The sequence below is a fragment of the Fulmarus glacialis genome, unplaced genomic scaffold, assembly GCF_000690835.1.
Source record: "Fulmarus glacialis isolate BGI_N327 unplaced genomic scaffold, ASM69083v1 scaffold15609, whole genome shotgun sequence".
Lineage (NCBI taxonomy): Eukaryota > Metazoa > Chordata > Aves > Procellariiformes > Procellariidae > Fulmarus > Fulmarus glacialis.
The window spans coordinates 1-21914 of NW_009233991.1; the positions used below are offsets into that span (position 1 = coordinate 1).

Genomic DNA, 21914 nt, shown 5'->3' on the forward strand with positions numbered 1-21914 from the left:
CGGAGATCGCCATCACCGACAACGTGCTGCACTTCAAAGGTAGGGGCTGGTCCTTCGGGGCGGTCTCCTGCTCGCTGAGCCCGGCCCACCCGGGTGTGTGGGTGTCCCGGGAGGAGAGACCGGGGTGCCCGCAGCCACGGGGTGCCCGGTCCCCATCGCTGCCCTTGGTGGCAGTGACCGAGCTCAGCGCTGGGTGCCGGGCATGTACGGATACGTCATGACACGCACCCACCTACAAGCCGTTGTATGCCAGCGCTAGTAACCATAGCAGGTTGTATCTTATCTAGTAAGAAAACAAAAACCTACCTCCCCATATTTAAATATCAGAGAAATTTCCATATGTCTCAACTGAACCCCGGAGGTAACTTGCAGCAATTTTTCCTGTCACAAAGACCTTGTTTGCAACGGTTATCAAACCTCTGCATCGGGAACTAGCGCTCGATTTGAAAGGTAAAGCAGATCTCTTCCTAAAAGATGGTTTTGTTTCTGCTGGGCAGCTGCACGTTGCAGCACGGTTGGCTTGTCGGGGTAGCACTGAGGATACGGCATAGCTGTTTTTATTTAGGTTTTCTCATTTATTTGGTGGTTTTCTTTAAGATGCATTGTCTAGGAAATGCTGCCTCCCTGCTAAACCACAGCCAGGGCCATTTGATAGTGGGGTGTTGGACATTGTGTTTGCTTCAGGATCAGTTTACAGCTTGGAAGGATGGAAATTAAACTCAGCATGCAGGTTTTCGGAGCCCTTCCGGGGACAAGACCTGCATATGCGGGAGATGAGAGATGAACGCACCCTTCTGCCGTTGGGAGGGGACTCCCCACGTCGCGCTTCTGCGGACCCACCAGAGACCGGCCTCCCTGGGTGCTCGCTCGTCATTGGGGAGGCTGGATCCCCCAATGGCTGGATCCCCAAAGGGGATTTCCAGTGGGATTCAAGTTAGCTGTGAGCAGCCTTTTGGGCCCTTCCCTTTGGGAAGCTCGCACGCTGCCTTCCTGCGAGCGGGCGCCCTTTTCCAGCACCATGCAGAGCTGCAGCAGCTTTAGCTGCCGACTCCAGCGACCGCACCTCCGAGCAACATTTTGGGCTGTTTGTATCTTCCCTGTTATCGTGTGGTTTCCTCTTGCCTCCCAGCAAGGCAGGGGGAAGCGCTGTAAATAACCGGTGAATATTTCTATGTGTAAAGTGTCCTTTGCAGGCAGGGTGTGCGGAACTGGCTAGGACTTTCATGCTGACTGTTAATTCTTGTCTTTTAGCTCAGGGTCATGGTGCCAAAGGGGACAACATCTACGAATTTCAGATTGAGTTCCTTGAACCGGTTGAGCCTAAAGTAGGTATTTTTACTTTTCTAACTCTTGCAAAGAAAAAGTAATTTTTGAAAAACTTGAAAGGAAAATGGCTGTGCGTAAAGTCCATAATATGTCATTTAGATTTTCCTGGTGACTCTGTAACTGCTGCAAACTAAAAGCCGTCTGTGGCAGTCTTCTATCCTGATGCTCAGCACCATCCTGCCTTAATGCAAATCACCTCACTGGAGATAGTGCTCGCATGGGTCAGCTTTAATAGAAACAGGGCCCTACATGTATTAGTTGTTAAACAGTAGTTGTAAATTTTTTAAGGATTTAAAGCAGCAAAATAATGGGAGAATCCGGCAACGTGTTGTCTGATGCAGCCTTGACTGGAGAGCAGCGGAACACTGTGCTGCGAAGTGTCAGTGATGTTTCCTGGCTTCTTTTGCAGCCCAACAAAATAAAGTCGTGAGAACTAGTGCTTCTGGCTTGTGCAGTTTTCACAGGTTGCCAGTACAGATACGCTGCGGCTCCTATCGCAAAATCTTTTCTTAATTGCTGTCGTAGTCTGATAGGAGAGAGCTTGGCTGGAAGAGCAGCGTTACTCGCAGGTGGCTGTAAAGTCTGTCTTTACCTCTCAAAGCTGTTAGGGGCACAGGAGAACCCTGGGCTCTGCTCCCAGTGCAGGATTTATGCTGCTTATTCCTGGCTGCCTGTTGGGGATAGCTGCAGTCAGACTGGGAGCCACCGTTCACCTCTGCTGCTTCAACAAGGGAGGAGACTGTTCCCTCTGTGCCACACAGCAAGGGGCCGGAGGGTAAATTTCTAGGGTCTGGTCATTCTGAAAGTGATGTTGAACCGAAACTGTCCTGGGGAAAGGCTCTACGCGGCTATCAGCCCGCAGGTTTCTTGGGTGGCTCCTTCCAGGTGTTCAGTGGCAGACAATGAACATCTCTTGGTCACCAGTTCGTCATCTGTCCTGTAGAGCAGCAGTCCTGGTCCACAGCGCCCATCACCGCCTGTGCTTGTCCCTTGTGCTGGCAGACACGGGCTGTGCGGGGAGCCAGGCCTGGAAGGCAAACCCGTGCCTCTGCAGAGCAGTCTCCTTCCAAAAGTCTAGTCACTCTGAGTCACTGCGAGTCTGGAAGAGGATCGACTCCTTGAAATCTGTGTAACTACAGATGGTCGGGTCTGGGAAGTATTGCAGTCCAGGGTTTTCTCTTCCAGCTTTGATGTGCACCATGAGTGCCGCTTGCTGGTGTCAGGCTGGCCACCAGCGAGAGATGGAGCCTTTGACAAGCAAGAATCAGGTGTTGGTAGCTGTAAATCACAGCTTACAGGCTTCAGATGTCTTAGGAGCATCCAGACAGCCTTGAGAGAGCAGCGCTGGTGAAACGTGCTCAGTTAAGAACGCAGTTCATGGCTCTTCTGCATCGGTTTCAGCTGGTTTGAGAGGCAGACCCATGCAGAGCACCCTGGCGTGGGCTCGAGGTGCGGAGGGGTGCGATGGTGGCAGTAAGGGTGCGCACCCAAGGTGACAGTGCTGTGGGCTGTAAGGATGGAGAGGTTCTGGGCTGCCATTATGCAGAGTGTGGCCGTGGTGGAAAGGCCTGGTGCAGAGGCCTCGTGGGGTGGCAGTGACCACACTGCCAGGTCCGTCAGCTCGCCATTGTCTCCAGGTGTTTCCTAAGGCTGTTAGCGCTTCCTTTCGCTGTAGCAGACGTCACATGGGGTCCCCTGTTTTGGACAGGGACCTGTGGCTGATGGTAGTGTTATTTTTACCACTGGCTACAGGCAGTGAGTGGCTCACAGTACTAAATGCAAGAAGGTTTGAAGCCAAGATCATGGGTTCTGCCTAGGAAGGCTAGTGCCAGGGTTTGTGCTGGCTCTTTGTGGTGGGATGCAATGGTGCTGCGCAGTACGGGCAGGCTTTCAAACTGCTTATCAAGTCCTACAGCCATCACAGTTGCCATCTTCAACTGGGCTGCCCTTTGCTTCCATGCCTTGGGTGGCAGAGAGGTGCTTGTGCTGCAGCAGTCCATGTCATCCCTGCCTCCTTGATGAGGAGAGCTTGGGTATCAACTCAGTCTCAGAGCTTGTTTCTTTTGCTGATGTATGCTCCTGTGTCTGCCCTCAGCCTGTATGCAGGGTGACTCAAAGGCAGCTGAACATCACTGTGCAGAAAAAAGAGAGTAACTGGTGGGAGAGACTCACCAAGCAAGAGAAGCGCCAGCTCTTCCTAGCTCCTGACTTTGACCGCTGGTTAGATGAATCGGATGCTGAAATGGAACTGAAGGAGAAGGTCAGTCCTGTGGGCACGCGTGGCTTGTGCTGCCAGCTACAAAGTAAGGGTAGCTGTTCCCCTGCGCGTGAATTTGTGTTCTTCATTTACCTGGAGTTATCTGGCATGCTGATTGTTACTGCTATTTCATACAGATCCCACGTAGAATTGGTTAAACGACTCAAATTGCAAGCAGGAGTTCAGAAATAGGCACGCTGCTGGCTAGAAAGAGCAGCAGCGCGAATCTGAACTGGCGGCTGTGCGCTAGCTCAGCACTGGCCAGGGTCTGCAGCCGAAGGCTTGCACCCCTTGCCCGACGGCTTTGCAGCCATGTGTCCTGATCCATATGAAGATCATGTCGATGTGCCATACAGAGCCCAGAGACGCCAGTCCCGGGCATTGCTTGTCTGGAAAGCAGGGATTTCTAAGGCTCTTTCCTGAGCCACTGGGCTAGCCCTGACAGTGCATTCCCACCATCTGGTAAGCTCGAGCAGCTTACTGCAGCAGGGAGGTGCAAGACCGTCTTGGAAAAGACTTGAGCAGACCACATTTCTGCAAATCTGTTTTACAACAAATGCTGCCCTGTTCCCCTCCACAGCCACTGAGCTTAGCACAGAGGAGAAAGGGCTGCTGCAATGCCAGGAGCCAGAAAGCAGTGGTGAAGGGCAGGCAGAGAGCTGGGACTGGATGTTCCCAGTTTCCTTCAGGTCACTGGTGGGTCATGAAATGTTTTAAGGAACAGCTCTAAGAAACAGTAATAACTGAGAATTAACACAGAAAACAGCAGGCTTTTTCAGCAAAAGCATCTAATTACTAGAATAAAATACATAGTGAAGGCAGGATAACTAGTTAACACCCTCTAGCTTTTACTGTACCATAATTTCTGGATGATGAATGTGCTGGTTTATGCAGGTGAAAATTTAAACCCTCTAGCAACTGGCTGCTTAGCTGAGTTTTAAACCCACTAGCTTTGCAGTAGTATAGTTAACAAATCACTTGCTAATTACAGTAACAGTCTTTAAAACCTTATCCTTCATCTTAAGGAAGAAGAAAAGATTAACAAAATGAAAATAGAATCCAGAGTCCCAAAAGACCGTAAGTATCTGTACCTTTTTAGTGTGTAAGGTGGGGTTTAGAAAGCTTCTGTCACTTTACATGCGAACCTCAACTCTTACGGAGCAATTTTGACTGGCTTGGTGCATCTTGGAGGACAATCTTTGTATTGTGAGCTATTCAGAAATTTAATAAAAATGGACTGCAGTTTCCAAGGAATTTAAAAAAATCTGACTAGCAAGAATTGAGTTCTAGCAGATGATGGTAAAAGCAGGCAGAACCCACAGTGCGCACAGCAACCCTTTTATTGCAATCAACAGTTTCCCTTTTTCTTGTAAGCTTTATTCTCATAGAAAGCCTGGTTTGCAGCTGTACTCTTTGCAGAAGTGTTACCATTGTACTCTGCTCACCTGATGTGTTTATTATTGATTTTAGCTTTCAAACACCTGAAGAAGGGATACTTAATCATGTATAATCTTGTACAGTTTTTGGGATTCTCTTGGATTTTTGTGAACATGACAGTACGACTGTTCATCTTAGGAAAAGGCAAGTAATAAGCACTATTTTGTTTACATTGGGGGTTTGTTTTGGTTTTTTAGTGTTGTTTTTAATACTTTCTAAATAGTGAAATCTAAAGGAAGACGTATTTAGGAAACAAAACTGTAAATGCATCACCGAAGCACACAACAAAAGCCTCTCAAAAGCCTCTCAAAATCACAATGTCAAGGATAGGAAAATACTGTCCACTTGTAAATCACAACTGCATATTCTGATGAATGACACTTGTACTCTGCCAAGATTACTTCTAAAGAAATCAGTTGGAGCAAAATGTCTCGCTCACTGCAATGTTAGTATTTTTGAAAATGAGCCGGGCGGAATATTTTGTTTTTGAAGCAAAACTGATTCATTCTATTGAGGTACAGTGCTATCACTTTTTTTTGTAAAGTAATTACTGAAACAGCTCTTGATCCTTCTGTTTATGAAAAAGAGCACTTGAGCAGTGTTTCTGGCCTAACTGCTGTGACTTCAAGATAAGGCCTATAAAGAAGTTACGTAATTATGCATAATGTTTTTTTCAAATACAACTAGAATCCTGTTATCAAAAGCTTTGCTGCTGCGCCAGCTTCTTGAACATGGAAATTCATTTGTTCTCTAAAATGGTTTCCTGTGTCTTACAGATTCCTTCTATGATACATTTCACACTATTGCTGACATGATGTATTTCTGTCAGACCCTGGCATTCATGGAGATAATGAACTCACTAATAGGACTAGTCAGATCTCCGCTGATGCCTGCTGTACTGCAGGTAATGTTTTAAGATTCTTCTCCTTGCTCTTCCCATGTTTAAATCTCTATTTTACACTAGTGTTGAGACTCTCCTAAAATAACTGATACAACCTCACTGGCACTGGACTAAAGAATATATTATTCAAGAGGCAGGAATCAGTGCTTTCCTTAGCTGTGGCAGGCTGTCTTCTTCCATCACCTACGTAAGATACTTCAGGGCAACAAAAGCAAGAAGGGGCTGATGAAAAGTACATGCTTTTGATTTGGTGCCAGTGCCTTTTTTTATGCTGGTTGTGGTTGTGGTGCATAAAAATGAGGGTAGATGATTTAAGACTAGGTCCCTTGGACTGCACCTAAATACAGAGCAAAATGCATGCCCATAAGAAGCAGGTCACAGCTCAGCTGCAGAGTTAGTTATGCGCTCAGCATATGTTTCAGGCATGAAGAGTAGATATATTGCGCGTTTCTGACAGCAAGGACTTGGTCTTTCTTTTGATGAAGAGTGTGACCGTTCCTTAATTTGTTTTTCTTAAACAGATACTTGGAAGAAACTTTATTTTGTTTGTTGTCCTCGGAAGCTTAGAGGAAATGCAGAGCAAACCTGTGGTGTTCTTCGTATTTTATTTCTGGAGTATCATTGAGCTATTCAGGTTTGTGGGATTTTTCCTCTAGCTGGTGTGTACAGAACAACGTGGTTGTTCCCAAGAACTCTTTAAAGAAGATTTTGATCCTTGTACCTTTTGGAAGAATGGCTCTAGTGCATTGGCCCCAGAGGGTAAAATCTCCTTTAGACACGGACTATCACAGCCTTCCTAGGTTGCTCCATTTGCCAAAAGCTGGGACAAGGCTGGAGTCTGAAAAAAATACTGTGAACCTAGGGAAACCTGTTGCTTTGAGTTTCCATTGTTAAGTAAGTGAGCTGCACTATGCTCTGCTTCTCTTTCAAAAGAAGTATTTTGAAAGGTTTATTAGGCAAGCCAGGCAGTTACATTCATCCAGATGGTCAGAATAATAGCATTAGTTCTGTAAACTGCCAAATAAGGGTGTGTCCATCATGATCCATATTCTTGTGTCATTTGGGAATTATGTTGACTATTCTATACGGCAGATATATGCAAGACTAATTCTAGCAGCAGCTTCCATTTTAAACAGTGTCTGTTTCTTCTCACATTGAATTGGCTTTAGGTATCCATATTACATGCTTTCATGCATCGGTATTGAATGGAAACCACTAACCTGGCTCCGTTACACTACCTGGATCCCTCTCTACCCTTTAGGAGCCTTGGCAGAAGGTATGTCTGAAAAAGACAATTTAATAAACAATGAAGTCAAGGCTGGGCAAGTAACTCAATTTTTGGTTTGGCTGCTGGACTGAAAAATAATATAATAGAACAACAAATAAATAGACATTTGCTCTGAGCTGAAACAAATGTAAGCATTTTTGTCTTTCTTATTGAATCAAGTATTTTTTTCAATGTGATGTGAAAAGAAGTCTTCCTTTCGGACACTGGAGAGGAAAGTAAAGGCAACAAAAGGTTACCTGACAAAGTGACCAAGCGTGTGCTGCAGTCCATGCGAGCGGCACAAGACAACAATGCTCACTTGCCTCTGCTGATCCAAAGCAGTGTATTTGCTTTTGTCTGCTAGACCTGACTTGGTCAACCTAGCTTGGGTTCACACCAGCTCGCAGATCTTGACATTATCTTGTAAATCATTGCACAGGAGAGGCAGGGGCCGATTCTTCCTCTGAAAGCAGCATAGCCTGTTCTGAGGCAGGCATGGTGCTTCCCAGATAGGGCTCTGCTCCCTTTCTGCTTTGAGAGCAACTGCTCCGTGGAAGAAGCAGGCACCTAGTCTTCTTGCTGTAGCCCCTCTGGGCGGGCTTTACAGTGACCTCTTCTGTCTTAACAGGTCTGGATTATTTTTAATTTTTATTTATTTAAGAAGCATATCACAGCTCAGCTTCTAGCTGTAAGAAGTGTGTTGTAATCAGACCTGTCAGAACCTGTTTCTATGAGCCAGGAGTAAGCTTGGGCATTGCCCAGCTCCAAGCACAGGAAAGACTATGCCTGTTTCGTTGCTGTGGGTATTTCTGCATGGTAAATACTGCTGGCATGAGCCCTGCAGGCTACAGTTGTGTATGAGAACAGTGGCTCACCAGGCAAGTTCACTGTGCTTAGACTTTCATAGCTGAACTGCTATACTGCCTCAGCTAGCTGCTTTCCATCACTCTGCATGTGTTAAAAAAAAAACAGCTTTAAAATTGGTATAATTAATGTGAGCTAGCAAATAAGAAGGGAATATCCTGAAAAAGTTGGTGTGGGCTGGGCAATTATATATTTTATCTGTGTTTGATAACGATGGTGGCCTTCTGCTTTCAGCCGTCTGTATCGTTCAATCGATTCCAATCTTCAGTGAAACAGGGAAATTTAGTCTGGGATTGCCCAATCCACTGAACGTCACAATCCAGTTTTCATTTTTGCTTCAAATATACCTTATAGCCTTGTTTTTAGGTAAGATACTTAATTGTATTTCTCACTATTGAAATAAAAAGGCCAGTTTCTTCTGAATAAGTGTATTTTTCAAAGAAAATTAAATTCTTGCATCTTGGGGATCATGGCAACACAAAATTGCTTGAGGTTAAGCATTATCCTTGTTGCTTGTTTATGTAAATTTGTCAGTGATGGAGGGGAACAGACCGACAATTAGCACTGGTTAGCTCCCCAAGAAGGAGACCTTGGTAACAAGTTAGCAGCATTATCTACTGATCACTTGGGTTAAAAGAATAATTTTTATATGTGTTTATAACCTCAGTATACTTAGTTTCACCTTTTTCATGGTATTTGAGCTTTGGAATGATTTAGTGGAAATCTAAACATAATTCGATATTAAAGCAATGTTTAACTAAACTACATTATAATCACTAATGCAACATGAAGTCATGTTTTTCCTGGAAACAATATAGAAGGCTTTTTAAATAGTCGTAGATTTAAAGAAGAATGGTGCTTGATACATATTTGATTTCTGGTGTTACATTTTTAAACGTAAGTTAACTTTGTAGTATGCATACCCAGTATGTCTGGGTATCCACAACTCAGTAGAATCTCACCCAGAATTTTAAACTGAACTTTCACTAGATTTCTCCCTTTCACAGACATTGCTTAAAGAATATCTTTAATCGAGTTTCACTCTGAAATACCTGTTTGATCCTTCCCCAGCTCTGCACAGCTGGTGTTGCAACTTTTTAAAAGGGACGAACCAACCTTCTGAGCAGCCTGGTACCAAACAGCCTGTGCAGCAACTCCTGCCTCACCCAGCAAGAAAAAACTTGCATTATCTTTCAATGCTATACACACCCTTAAACCATTGCTTTTTTGTGTTGTGGTTTGCTTTTTTGGGTTGTTTTTTTTTAAATTTGGTACAGCCATCTAGCATTAAAAAGATGCAATAATGTCCTACCTAAACACTTCATTCTTTTTCAGGGTTATTTGTAAACTTCCGTCATCTCTACAAGCAAAGGAAACAGCACCTTGGACCAAAGAAGAGAAAGATGAAGTAAAGGAGGACTGCAATGTTTTCTTATCTAACTTATCTCAAAAACAAGATAAGCCTCTAATTCTTACGGTTTTACCCACTGTAATGTAAAGAATTTTGTAAAATTAAATGATCACACCAGATTTCATGATTTCATAGTGAATTCAGGTAACATTCCCATATACTGTATTTTGTTCCCTTTCAATCATGTATGCATGGCATTTACCATTGAACAGTAACATTTAAACTTGTATCCTGTCAACTACCGTATTAGAAAGAAAACCTGTTATCTGCATATAATATGCTTATAAACAGTGGAGCAGCACTAAATAGTGTTTATCTTTTGATTGGATATTTGCTCTTTCAATATTGCATGCAGATAGGGCTTCTGATGTTGGGATATACTATTAGCTGGCCCATGCTGTTCCTAGGGTGCATCTTGGTGGCAGTCTGAGACCACTGTGAACAGTGTTTGGGCATTTATTAACAGTTGGGGTAAACTTGCTCAGCACATACTCGCCCCTTTTCTTCTGCAGCATACTGATGCAGAATTAAAACTGGAAGTAGCTAATGTTGATTTAAATGCTACCAACTTAGTCTGTTTCTAGTTTAGCCTTGACAGAATAGGAGCGCTGTGTGGATCCTAGCATTCCTGTAGCAACACATCCTTATCCAGTCATTAGGGAAAGGAAGCTGCCACTCTGTGACATGGTCAGAAATGCTTTGCGGGTTGGTAATGCAAGCACTGAAATATAACAAAATAAGGAAAACATAGGTACCAGCTTTCTCCTAGCATGCTAACCCCAACAGAACTCCATCCCACCCAATCAAAGGGAAAACGTGGAAGTGTCATGGGAGACTGGGCTCCTCTGATATTCCTGGTAGGGCTGCAGCTCCTGTATTTATAGCCTTCAGAAAGGCAGTAAAGATTGCTTTTCTGCTTAAACTTAGGGGTGCAGCTGAGAATTTGGTGTATATGCTTTGTTGGCTGGCCCCTGGTGGGATGGAGTAGTGGGTCAAAATAACCGTCTATTGTTTTGATAGCACGTATCAAATCTCAGTAAGGGAGATCCCACACAGGGTTTGAAGGGACCCTTTCCTCTGTGCTTGCTTTAAACAACAGCAACAACAGAAAAAGAAGCTCCTTCCACATTCCACATTCCACATTATCTACTCTCTCACCTGGAAACCTTTGTTTCAGTTGACTTTATTTCAACATGCCCTTCTTCACACCTAGCCTCCTGTAGTTAATTCCAGATCCCTCTGGCCTCCTTAATCCAGTTTAGAAAATGTACAAAAAGTTTGCTCTAAACTATATTGTGGTTATGAACAGGTTGCTTCACAATAACTGCCACTGCCCCCAGGGCAATGCAAAGCAATGCCAGCAATCCAGAACAGGCTCTGAAGTTGAGATTAGCTTAGTGCCATGTTACTATTTATCTTTTTCTACTGTAAAACAATATGAATCATCCAGAAAATTATTTTCTATATTAAAGGTAACAAACAGCTTACTGTTTGTGATATGGACTCATTGATTGTTACTGTAAAGGAAGGGAAATAGCGTTACATGGAGATTTTAACAAAGAACTGGTACAAGCTCAATGCTGCATTTCACAAACGAGTTCTGTCAGCAAGAGGAATGATGCAACTTCTCTTTAGGGATACTTCAGGCTTCAAAGGAGAGTGCAGCTTACTTTACTCAGAAGAGTTGAGCATTATTTACACACTTAATATTTCACTATAGCACACACTGTACCTATGCTTGAAGTATGTCAAAGGATTGAATTAGCTGAGTAATGGAACAGCAAGGATCACTTTCATACTTTAATTTCTCCACTGGGCATTTCAACTTCTGTTATGAAATCCGTATGTATTCATACATGATATTTCTCAGTGAAATTGTGGTACCTAGTGCAAGCTGTTATGGATCTTACACTACTGAATTTTAGTCCTTCAGAAAGAATGTGTTTCTATTAATAAAGATTTACAACCAAATTTTGCTTTAGTTCAGTTGTTTGTTCTTTCCCTGAATGCGAGAAGTTGTATAATTTAACTCTTGTGATAAACAGCCAAGCCTTCACCAGGTCAATGTTTTAGGCCACACAGCCTAGTTGCTATGAAAATGGAACAAATCCAACTTAAACTTTCATGAAGAATTACTCTTTATTAATATTACACAAATAAAAAACATGTCTCACAAGATTAAGTTAGTTTCACAAGCATAAGCCCTGCAATGCAAGTGATAACTCTCATACGGCAGTACAGGCTGGCGTTCAAGTCGCACATAAAATTAGTGACACCACCCTGAAATTAGCTGTGTAGCGATCTTGCACAGTGATTCTCACACGTTTTCTTTGGACTAATCAAGTCACTGTATAAAGTGTAGTAGCTGCCTTTTAGAATACTTTTACCAGTGAGTTCAGTTATGTAGTAACTGTGTTTTGGGGAGGCAAAAAGCCACAAGCAGTCTGCTGCCCCGATGGCATTTTCTTTCTCTCCTCGCATGTACTAACTTCCACCCATCATCCTCATCCAACACAGTAATTGACTTTGGGACACTTTCCACAGTTTCCAGGTCTGACTAAAGCCACCACAAACTAGCTACATTTAATTAGAGAGCACTGATGCAGGTACGGGACCCCGTTTTGACAGGAAGTTCTCCAAACACTAGCATGTACTGAGTAACTTCCACCCATCATCCAACACAGTAATTGACTTTGGGACACTTTCCACAGTTTCCAGGTCTGACTAAAGCCACCACAAACTAGCTACATTTAATTAGAGAGCACTGATGCAGGTAAGGGACCCCGTTTTGACAGGAAGTTCTCCAAACACTAACTAAACAGGCCCTAGAAAGTAAACGGGACAAGAAAATTTGAACCACTTGAGTCTTAATCTATAGACGTTACCAAAATGGAGACTTCACATTCTTTCAGTGCTGCTGCTGGAAAAGTCTGTCTGCAGTGGAGCAATGTTATGATCATAGGCAGCATATTCCGATGCTCCAGTACTTGCCACTTTAAGCTGCTGAGCAGCATGTGTGAGCTGAAACGCTGCATCAGGATGAGCCGTGTCAGGAAGGAGGGTGCATTCCCGCTCCAGCATGTCTGCCACGCCTTTCAAGAGGTCCAAAAAGCCAAAGGCCAGAGCTGCCTTTCGTAAACGATTAAGTTCCTGCAAAGAAGAAGAAGGAAAAAAAAAAAAAAAAAAAGCCTTTTAAAGCCACTGTAAGCCTTTACATAGAATGTGGTTTTCTTATTTTTTTTAAAGGCAAGCTTATTCACTTAAAGGAAAATAACCTGAGTGATCAGTACAGTTGCTGGAAACTGAGATAAAAAATGCTCCAGGGCTGAAGATGATAGTGGCACAATTAAACAACTGGTTTTCCCTTGATCCTTTCCTGTAAATCTCCACTTCTCCCTTTTCCCTTTTGTGCATTCAGCTATTGTACTTGCCTGTTTTGTCTGTGTCTGTCCCAGCTGGGGGTGGCCTCCAACTTAGGCTTCACTGACTGCTGCCTTTAACCACAGTGTCCAGCAAAATGTATATATATTGATTTTTCTCCACTATAAACTGATGAGTGCTTATGTGCATTTAGGCAGGGTATTCATTCTTGAAGTCTCTGGGGGCTACAATAACAAACTGCTTCAGCACTAAGCTTACAAGAGGAACAACAACTACCTCCAGCTACAGTCTAGATTATGGATTATTACAACACAGCCAAATGTGCCTGGAATTTTGTCTTTCTCTGCTTCAGTTGTAGAAAAAATGTAGGAGACGACAGTTTCAGACTCAGAATGACATCTGTGTTCTTAATTCCTGTCTGATCCCTCAGTTTATTTCTGCCTGGACAACAGCATAAAATCTGCAAAGAAGTTCACCATGGAAGTAGCAGGGATCATGAGGGGCACCTGTAAACATGACAACAGAGAACGTGGTGGCAGGGAAACCAGACCCCTTTGTCTCACCTTAAGTAGTCTGTAAAATAGACCCAGGATGTTTCCTTCACAGAACCATGTATGTTTTTGCAGAGCCCTACAAGCCTGCACAGAACATACCACAGACACAGACAGTATGTGTTCCGCTGTCAAATGCGCCACTATCACTATGCATCAAACTTGGGCCGGCCTGAAATGTTACTCACTTTATAGAAGGTTTGAGTTTTTTCAGGGAGTTTCCTTGCATTTCTCAAGATCTTCTGTACATCTGTCTGCAGAAAAGAAAAAAAAAAAAATCTTGGCAACTGCTGGGGAAGCTGCGAAAAAATCCTCAACTATTTATTGATAAATTATCCTGACCGTTGACAAGACTGCAGCTCACAAAGGCTGAAACATAAATGCTAATTATACTAAACCCAATAAACTAAGCCAGATGCTACACTGGAGACACAGCTTTCATTAAACAAGCTATGCTTTCTGATTGCATTTTAATCATGACATTTTAAAGAGGCAGTGTTTATAAAAATGAAAGAAAAGCAATAAAGCAATTACATTAAACAGACAAGACACACACAGACTCCACTTTGCTGGTAAGATGGTTACTGCTGATCAAAGTAAAGCATCAAGTCCAAAACCTGTATCGTTACCTGGAGGCCACTTGGTTTAATCCATACGGTAACATTCTGTGCATAACTGCGCTTGTTCTTGGGTTGCAAGGGGAAAGGGCTCTTATTGTCATCCTCTCCGTAAGGATTTTCTTTCGCATCTGGCAGGGAAAAGAAAATGAAAAGAACTTAACATCTAAGACTCGGCAAGGTCATTCACACAAGAAAACACTGAATATGTAGAAGTTACTCAAATGAGTGTGACTAGTACCTGAAATAGGTCCAAGCTGTGCCATCTTCCCTAGCCATGGAAGGGGCTCAGGACCAGGTTCAAAGAGCGACATCATGAGGTTTGATTTCTTCTTGCTATCAGCTTGTGAATAGAGCATTCCATACCACTCTGGCCTATTGAAAAGAGCAAATCCCAAAGGCTGAAAATCTTCTATACCTCTTTGCCTAGAATTTGCCCCCTCCCACTGTGTGGAGGCTCACTGTTAGCAATTTATACTGGCAGAAACATATCCATAATTAAACAGTCCACAGCTTTGTCTAGCAGTGCAGAGTTCTGTACAGAATACAGATATAAATAAGCATAATTTATAAATAAAGCATAAATGAGCAAAGTAAGAGATTTTTCAGGCAGACGTCCAGCTCCATACCCCAACTGGACGACAGCCACCATGCCTTCCACTTTCAGGCTGCCATGTAATAAAACACAGAAGTTGGGGATTTTCCCGGCAATCTGATTAGCTGAATTCTCATCTTCGGTGTCATCTGTGATCCCAGGTCCCACCTCATCACCTTCTGGGGAAGAATAAAAGCAAACAAAGAGCCAACATAAGAATAAGTTCAAACACACTAGTTCCATTTCCATGACACCACCCTGTATTTTCTGCCATGCGAGAGTTAATTAATACTTTTCTAGAACAAACAGCTGCTAAATGAACTGTTTGGGCAAAGTGGCACTATAATGTTATATAAATATTCCACTGCATCCTAGTCACAAAACAGAGTTACCGAAAAACTGCAAATAAAACCTCAGCTTTGAAGAAACTAGAAGTGAAATGAAACAGCACCAAGAGTCTTGCAACAAATACATGGCTGCTTCTGAACCAAAAGCACCCTGAATTTCAAGTCCTCCTCTCCTATGCAATTTGTGGTCATTATGAGAAAATTACTACGTTTTAGCAGCTGGAATACTGCTGTGATTTAACTGTTAATATCTTCTAAGGTAAAAGGCCTCGCAGGATGGAGTGTTAATATAAAGATGAAAGCACAGCTGGAGCTTTCATTCTTCTTTGCCAAGAGAAATCTCACTTTCTCTTTGTTCCACTCCAAGGCCATGACAAAAGAAAAGGGGAAGTCCTTATCACAGGCTGATGCACACAAGTAGCTGCAAGTCAGTAATATGCTTAACCATCCTCAAAGCCTACACCAGACGTTTGTACAGATACCTACATACTTGGCCCCAATGAGCAGCAATTAATGCTCAAGTACAACTGAGCAATCTAGTTGTGATTAAGATCAAATTTTTCACAACAACAAATCATTCCAAGAACCAATTAGATGCAGGCATTAAATATTCATCTTGCACCACATATTTCATGGCCCTTTAAGTTTTAAGTTTAGCATGTTCTACTAATAATGATGCTATAAGGACACTGCTCCCTCTATTAACTTTTTGAAGAACACAGTATTGAAAAAAAGAAAGAGCTTGTGTTCAAGGTTTTAATTTTAATGTAACCACACAAACACGTCTTTTGAAACATCTGGCATTTTGATAAAGCATAAAACCTGTGCTTCTAGTCTAAACCACCACAGACATTACAAGGGAAGCTTAAAGCAGTTTTTGCTAAAAGAAACAAAACTTGCTCACCTCTGTTAAGTGCAATGGGCAGTACCAAGTGTCTGGACAAGACAGGAGGGCTAGAAATGTCAGCTATATCTACAAACCCAACAATTTCTAGATCTGTGGGGAGACAACAGGTTTAAGTCAGAATTGGAAATAGCTGAAATGTATTCAGAGTCAATTTAACATTACCACTTCTCACACCACTAAGTTTTCTGAAGCAGTGACTAGAGCTAGCACAACAGAGCCCCAACCTTGACTGGGGTGTCTAGGCGTTAGTAAGATACAAACATTCATACATAATACCAAGACACTTTAAGATGAGAACATAACTTTCATCAGACACATACTGCTGTCTATGAACTGTGCTGCTAGACAAATACAGAATTGTGCACATTGTTTTTTACACTGTACACAATCCATTGCCATTTTATAAATTCAAAAGGAGAGAAAACAAAGGACTAAACCAAATCTACTAGCTTCAAAGTGGCATCACAGAATCTGCAGGAATTCCCATCATCTCTCTGGCAGGGTTAGCCCCACTGGGGCATGTTCCCAGGACTGGGAAGACTGAGTTGTGGTTCTCGAGTTCTATATGCCCACTGGAAGTTTAATGCAGCTCCATCTCATACAGAGTTGTGGGCATTTGCTGGTAAAAGATTGAGGCAGCCATGTCCTTCATGCTCAGACTTATCCGATTTCCTCCCCACTTCTCGGCTGCAAGAAATGTCGTATCGGGTTCATGTCTCTCAGCCATGTGTAGGTTTTGGTGTGTGGCTTAGGACTAGCCTTTGACCAGCTCAACACTGGCAGAGGTGTAGAGAGTACCTGCTTTGTAAACTCTTCTCTACATGAAGCATGGTGACAATGTTGTGCTCTAGCTACGGACCCAGGTCCATATGTGTATGGCACAATTAGAAAATCAATGCGTTTCCAACCTGTACTGCAGCTGGAACCGGGGAGCACAGTCTTCTCCCTGACAACCCAAGCAAAGGACCTGGCCCAAAGCCAATTCAATTGATTTTTCTCATAGCTGAACAACGAACACTTGATTAAAGCCATGGAGGAATCCAGGGGCTGAGCACACCATACACTGCATTTTAATGCACACAGAACAAAACTTCCTTCATGCCAAATTCCCATCTTTGGAATGATAGGAGGAACTCTTAAGACTGTACGCCACACAAAGCCTCCCTCATCAAGACACACTGCATGCTCTTTTTCTTTGCTTTTGCTATTTTGGTACAGATGCACTCACTCCTATTTAAACAGTATGCAGCTACAAATAAGAAGTGATTACACCTCAAATGAGAAATGTTTTTTCTCTTGCAGATTTAAAAAAACCCAAACAAATCAAGGCAATCTTGGTGGCAGTAACATATTGGTTGCTGTTCACGTCCCTGCAAAATTTTACCACTACTGTGTCCTTATTCACATGCAAGCTGTGCACATTTTGTTGATGAACACAGAAAAAAAGGAAGTCTACAGGACAGATCCAGGAAATGAAATTGCCAGTAGAGCTAGAAACTCACAAAAAAGGAATTATCCAAAAGGACACCTGGGCATATGATCTAACCAAGTCACTCTCTTTATGCTTCCCAAATAGTGCAAAGCCAGCACGAACTCCCATCAGCTTTCTCGCAGAGTTAGTCACATTGGGGTGTCACGGAGGGTGCCAACCTTTAGCTCAAGAGCCATAGCGCTCTACTGCCTGACTGGGAAGAACAACAAAATGCATGTGGCCAAGCGCTGAGGAGCTGAGAGCAATTTTGATGCTACAGTTCAAACTTAATTCCTAAGGCAAAGCAGTGAAGCTCAGTGTATTCTCTCCAAGAAGCGTACCTAGCCATTTGCATGTCACAAACATGGGCTATCTACAGACCACCTGCTGTTCATGGGCGCAGCGTCCATTAATGGGAGGGCTGAGAAAGGTTTTCTTTGCACAGTTGTTTTTAAAAATAACTTAGTATTGGTAAGAAGTGCCAGGATGGCAGATAAAGTATAAAGACAGAGATTTCATAAATCTCAACCTTTACTTGTGCTGCCTCACCAATTCTTCTCGACTCCACTCCTAGTAGTTTCCTTTCCAGAAAGATGCTAGTTTGTCTCACCTGATAATACAGTCTTTCTGATAAAGGCAACTCTAATACAAAATACAGCCCCTTCTCCAACACACCTCTCCTATCCTCTGTGAAGCTTATACGGGCATTCACGGAAAGCAGCCCGTGGCTGTCTTCCACAGTCCTTGTCCCTAGAAACTGGCACCCTGAGCTTTGAGAGTGCCTCTACCCTACTCCAGCCCTTTTACCAGGTACACATGGCTGAAACAGAATGAGGTTCTTGTCCCCTGGTGCCACATATACCAAAAAATTACACAGTCAGCGACTGATCCTTGCAGAGAGAAAGTGGATGAACAGTAACTATACAGGATAAGAGGTGGTAGTGAAAAGGTAGAAATCAAATGGATTTAAGTAAAAGGCAATCAAAGATTTGTTACCTGTATTAATTGCTTTAGGGATGGGGTCTATTTCCTCATCTATAATGAAAGGTTCTGGTCTGGGAAATACTTGCACATCAGATGTTAAGTGGCCACACTTGAGAACAGCATGGAATGGTGTATAAGCCAGGTCTATTAGCTTTCTAGAACACGATCAGTTATTATAAAGGAAAACATAACACATATCAAATGAAAATAGTTTGTCTAAAGCACACTAACTAAGCTCCCAAAACTTTTTTTTTTACTACAGTTAATTCAACAGCTCTAGCGTTGCTAAATTACGAAACAAAGCAGCATATTATCACACTGATGGCAAACTAACAATAATTCTGGAAATCAGTATCTTCCACCTGCCAACTGTAAACAGATGCTATGGTTTGTTACAGAATGATTAAAATAAATATTGGCCTTAACCAGCAAAGGTCAAGAGGAAAATACAGTTAACAAGATCATAAATTAAAAGAAAAAAAGGTTAATTAGAACACCTAATATCATCAGATTTCTTGTTATATTTGTTTTCTGTTACGGATACTAATTGGAAAGCTTCACAAAGGCATATTATCTACAAGTCTACTAACCCAAACATCGACTGCACATTCTTCAGGCAAAGGGGTCCATCAATGGTGAAAATTTGCCCTTCCCCATTATTTAAATCTATGAGCCGTTCCAGGCAGTCTAAGGAATCCGTGCTTTGAAGCTGTAAAAAAATAAAATGAAATGTTTTTATTAAGTTTTCTTTTTACTCTCTTTTTATTAACCAGTATGTTTTCAGAAAATATACACAACACAGCAAAAAGCATCTGATTGGGTGCTATCATGATTTTTTGTTATCTCACTCCTTTCTGAATAAACCAACATTCTTGGTCTCCCAGGAAATGTACTCCTTATGTTGCATTTATATTAGACCAGATGCAGCATTTGGCCTAGTAACAAATAATCATAGAATATCCCGAGTTGGAAGGAACCCATAAGGATCATCGAGTCCAACTCCCAATATATTGCTTTATCATATTAGGTTCTGCTTTGAAAGCAGGTTCAAGCAACCAAAAATCCCAGAAGCTCTCAGTGTTCAAGAGCACAGGAATGAAAAAGCCTTAACTAGTGTAACATTTTATCGATAATGCTAAGTTTCCAGCTCCTTCAGGGTAATATAATTTTTAGGAGGGAGGGCAGATATAATTTTTTTGAGAAGTTCTTAGAGACTGTTTGTGAAAGCACCTAAACTTATCAGTAATAGACGATTTATTTTAAACATTTTCCCAGTTATTCTGATGTGTAAACAATGCTTCAATCCATCAGCTTAATCAAGAGGATCATCCTTGATAGAGACCTTGAAGCTGAAATATCTATTGCATGCCTAAGTAGAAAATCCTTCTGTGATGGACAGAAGAATATAGGTGTCAAGTCAAAAGCAATGCTATTAATAAAACCTAATCTAAAGAACTTTAGCCTATATAGGCTTCTTTTTAAACAATTTTTATTCAACAGAATTCTAACTGCTGTGAAGATTTTTAAAGCTGGTATAGCGAGTTTTCAAAGGTACCCGAAGAAAAAGAAAACAGTCACCTTTCCTTCAAAACTAAGGGATGTTAGTTTGAACACCGGCTTGGAGACTTTAGAATTTTGCTCACTCACATTTCTACATAAAGCTATTGTTGTTTTAAGTGCTGAGCATCTTTGCAATAGAAGTCATTTATTCAAGAACTTAATTGTAGATTAAGAAAAGCCCCCAAAAGCATTCGATGTAATTAATGCAGTAAAGGTAATAATATAAACAGAGAAATAAAAATTGCATAATATTCCCCAGGGAGAAAGTGACATGATTTATAAAGATTATGATAATAATGCAACAGTAGATAATAATAGTGCAATAATAAACTTTAAAAAAGATACTACAGGTACTTTCAATAATACTAACACTAAGTTCCGGAATGTCAACTAAACTTTAAAACTAAGCACAAGAACATCAAAGTATGTTTTGTGTTGACCTCATCATTAGTTCAGAGAAGAATAATACTTATCCAATGTAAGAAAGAAGAAGGTATGTGTTAAAGACATCACCTCTTCGAGATTTGCCATGCACATGACATACAACTTGGATGGGAAGGGGAAAGGCAGTGGAAACCGGTTGCTTTCACTACGCTGGTTGTGAGTAGCTAATGAGTGCCGTAGGGAGCCTCTGCCGATCCCCAAGCAGCCATCAGTGACAAGAACAACCTTGAATGAAAGAGGATAGGTCAGCATTTCCAAGTAAAGACACATCTCTATCTGCAGAGGGCAACTATACACCAACACATTTCAGTAGCCTTCCTAGCAGCATGCACTTCTATACTGAAGATCCCTGCTTACACGGATATTTCCTCCACTGAGTTGGGGAAAGAATTGCGAGTAAAATTTCCAGAAACAAGTACATAATGAGAAATTGAAGATTTAACCATTGCAATTTAAAGTATCTGCATGGTAAATATACATTTTGTTGTAATTAGGCATTTGCGCTAAAGTTTAAATTTCATAGCCAGAAACGCACCATGTTGTGCATAAACATGGCCATTTTTAAGTGTACGCTAGAAGAACAGTGACCATACAGCCAAAAAAGCAGCCTGCTGCTGATGGACTCAAGAACTTTGGGTTTATTTTCAGATGGAAAATAAAGGCCAACTATGACCATTTCTTCTGCAGAATCTGGAGGGTGACCCAACTTCCGCTACAAGCCGCAGGAGCCATACAAAAGATAGTATTAACTACCCTAACTCTTTGCAAACAAATACAGCTGCAGTATGCTCACATTTTGCAGCAGAACTATTAAAGCAAAAATATCCATTTTTCCATTCAGTTGCACGTCCAAAGTCACTCCTTGTAGAAATCTGCACTAATAGGTTACTCTGAATAATGGAACTATCTACACTCAGCTGAGACCCAGTCATTCCCAGAGCAGTAAAATAGCTGCTCTTCAACACTGCACAGCAACAGCAGGCATTATTTTTGGCTGAGAGGTAAGGAAAATCAAATGCAACTGAAATTCAATATATATCTGCTACATCCAGATTTGTATTCTCTCTTCATGCTCAATCTCTCTCTTTTACAGTGTCTACAGTTACCATCTGAACTGTTGCTCACCTGTAAGGTTTTTCACTATTACAAGATTCTGCATAGTACATTCCCCACTGCCTTTCATCACCCCATCACCCGAAGTTCCAGTAAAATGAGCCATGACACAAATGAGAGACCAAATCGTTGAGGTCTAATCTATGCTTGGTTTTTACATCTTTCTAGTTCTTTGCTTTGCACGTCTGCTTTTCTAAGCTGCCTTTTATCCTTGTTAGATTACGAAGCATTGCCTAGACAATAAAACTCTATCTTTTTTCTCCTTAAGGAATATTGCTTGAGACATCTTCCTAGCTCACTGAGCTGCAAAATTACTGAACTTAAATCCTAACCCAAAGAGCAACAGGCTCTGAAGTGTCTCAGAAAACTGAGGGCTAAAAGCAGATTTTGCCATAAGAGGCAGCAAATTCAGAAGGCTGAGCGCTGCAAGGGCTGAATGGAATGTGTGAGCAGATGCATGCCAAATGACTCATTAGGGAAA

At 42.0% G+C, this 21914-nt stretch overlaps 2 protein-coding genes across 2 annotated transcripts in view; one reads left to right on the plus strand and one right to left on the minus strand.

The window, feature by feature from the left end:
- Window positions 1-5: 5 nt before the first annotated feature.
- Window positions 6-9960, plus strand: PTPLAD1 (protein tyrosine phosphatase-like A domain containing 1; the record flags this gene model as incomplete). The annotated part of the gene is made up of 10 exons (XM_009585512.1): window positions 6-39; window positions 1252-1325; window positions 3422-3586; window positions 4609-4660; window positions 5054-5164; window positions 5797-5924; window positions 6443-6555; window positions 7091-7197; window positions 8287-8418; window positions 9388-9960. Coding segments are annotated over 10 exons (993 nt in total), but the record flags the coding sequence as incomplete, so codon positions are not given.
- A 2160-nt stretch (window positions 9961-12120) lies between these two features.
- VWA9 (von Willebrand factor A domain containing 9) overlaps window positions 12121-21914 on the minus strand; it is an 11985-nt gene continuing 2191 nt past the window's right edge. Inside the window, 9 exon segments of the mRNA XM_009585511.1 lie at window positions 12121-12613; window positions 13584-13649; window positions 14025-14143; window positions 14254-14387; window positions 14642-14786; window positions 15859-15951; window positions 18329-18471; window positions 18907-19025; window positions 20390-20545. Coding sequence (XP_009583806.1) covers window positions 12362-12613; window positions 13584-13649; window positions 14025-14143; window positions 14254-14387; window positions 14642-14786; window positions 15859-15951; window positions 18329-18471; window positions 18907-19025; window positions 20390-20545 — 1227 coding nt within the window. The 3' untranslated portion in view covers window positions 12121-12361.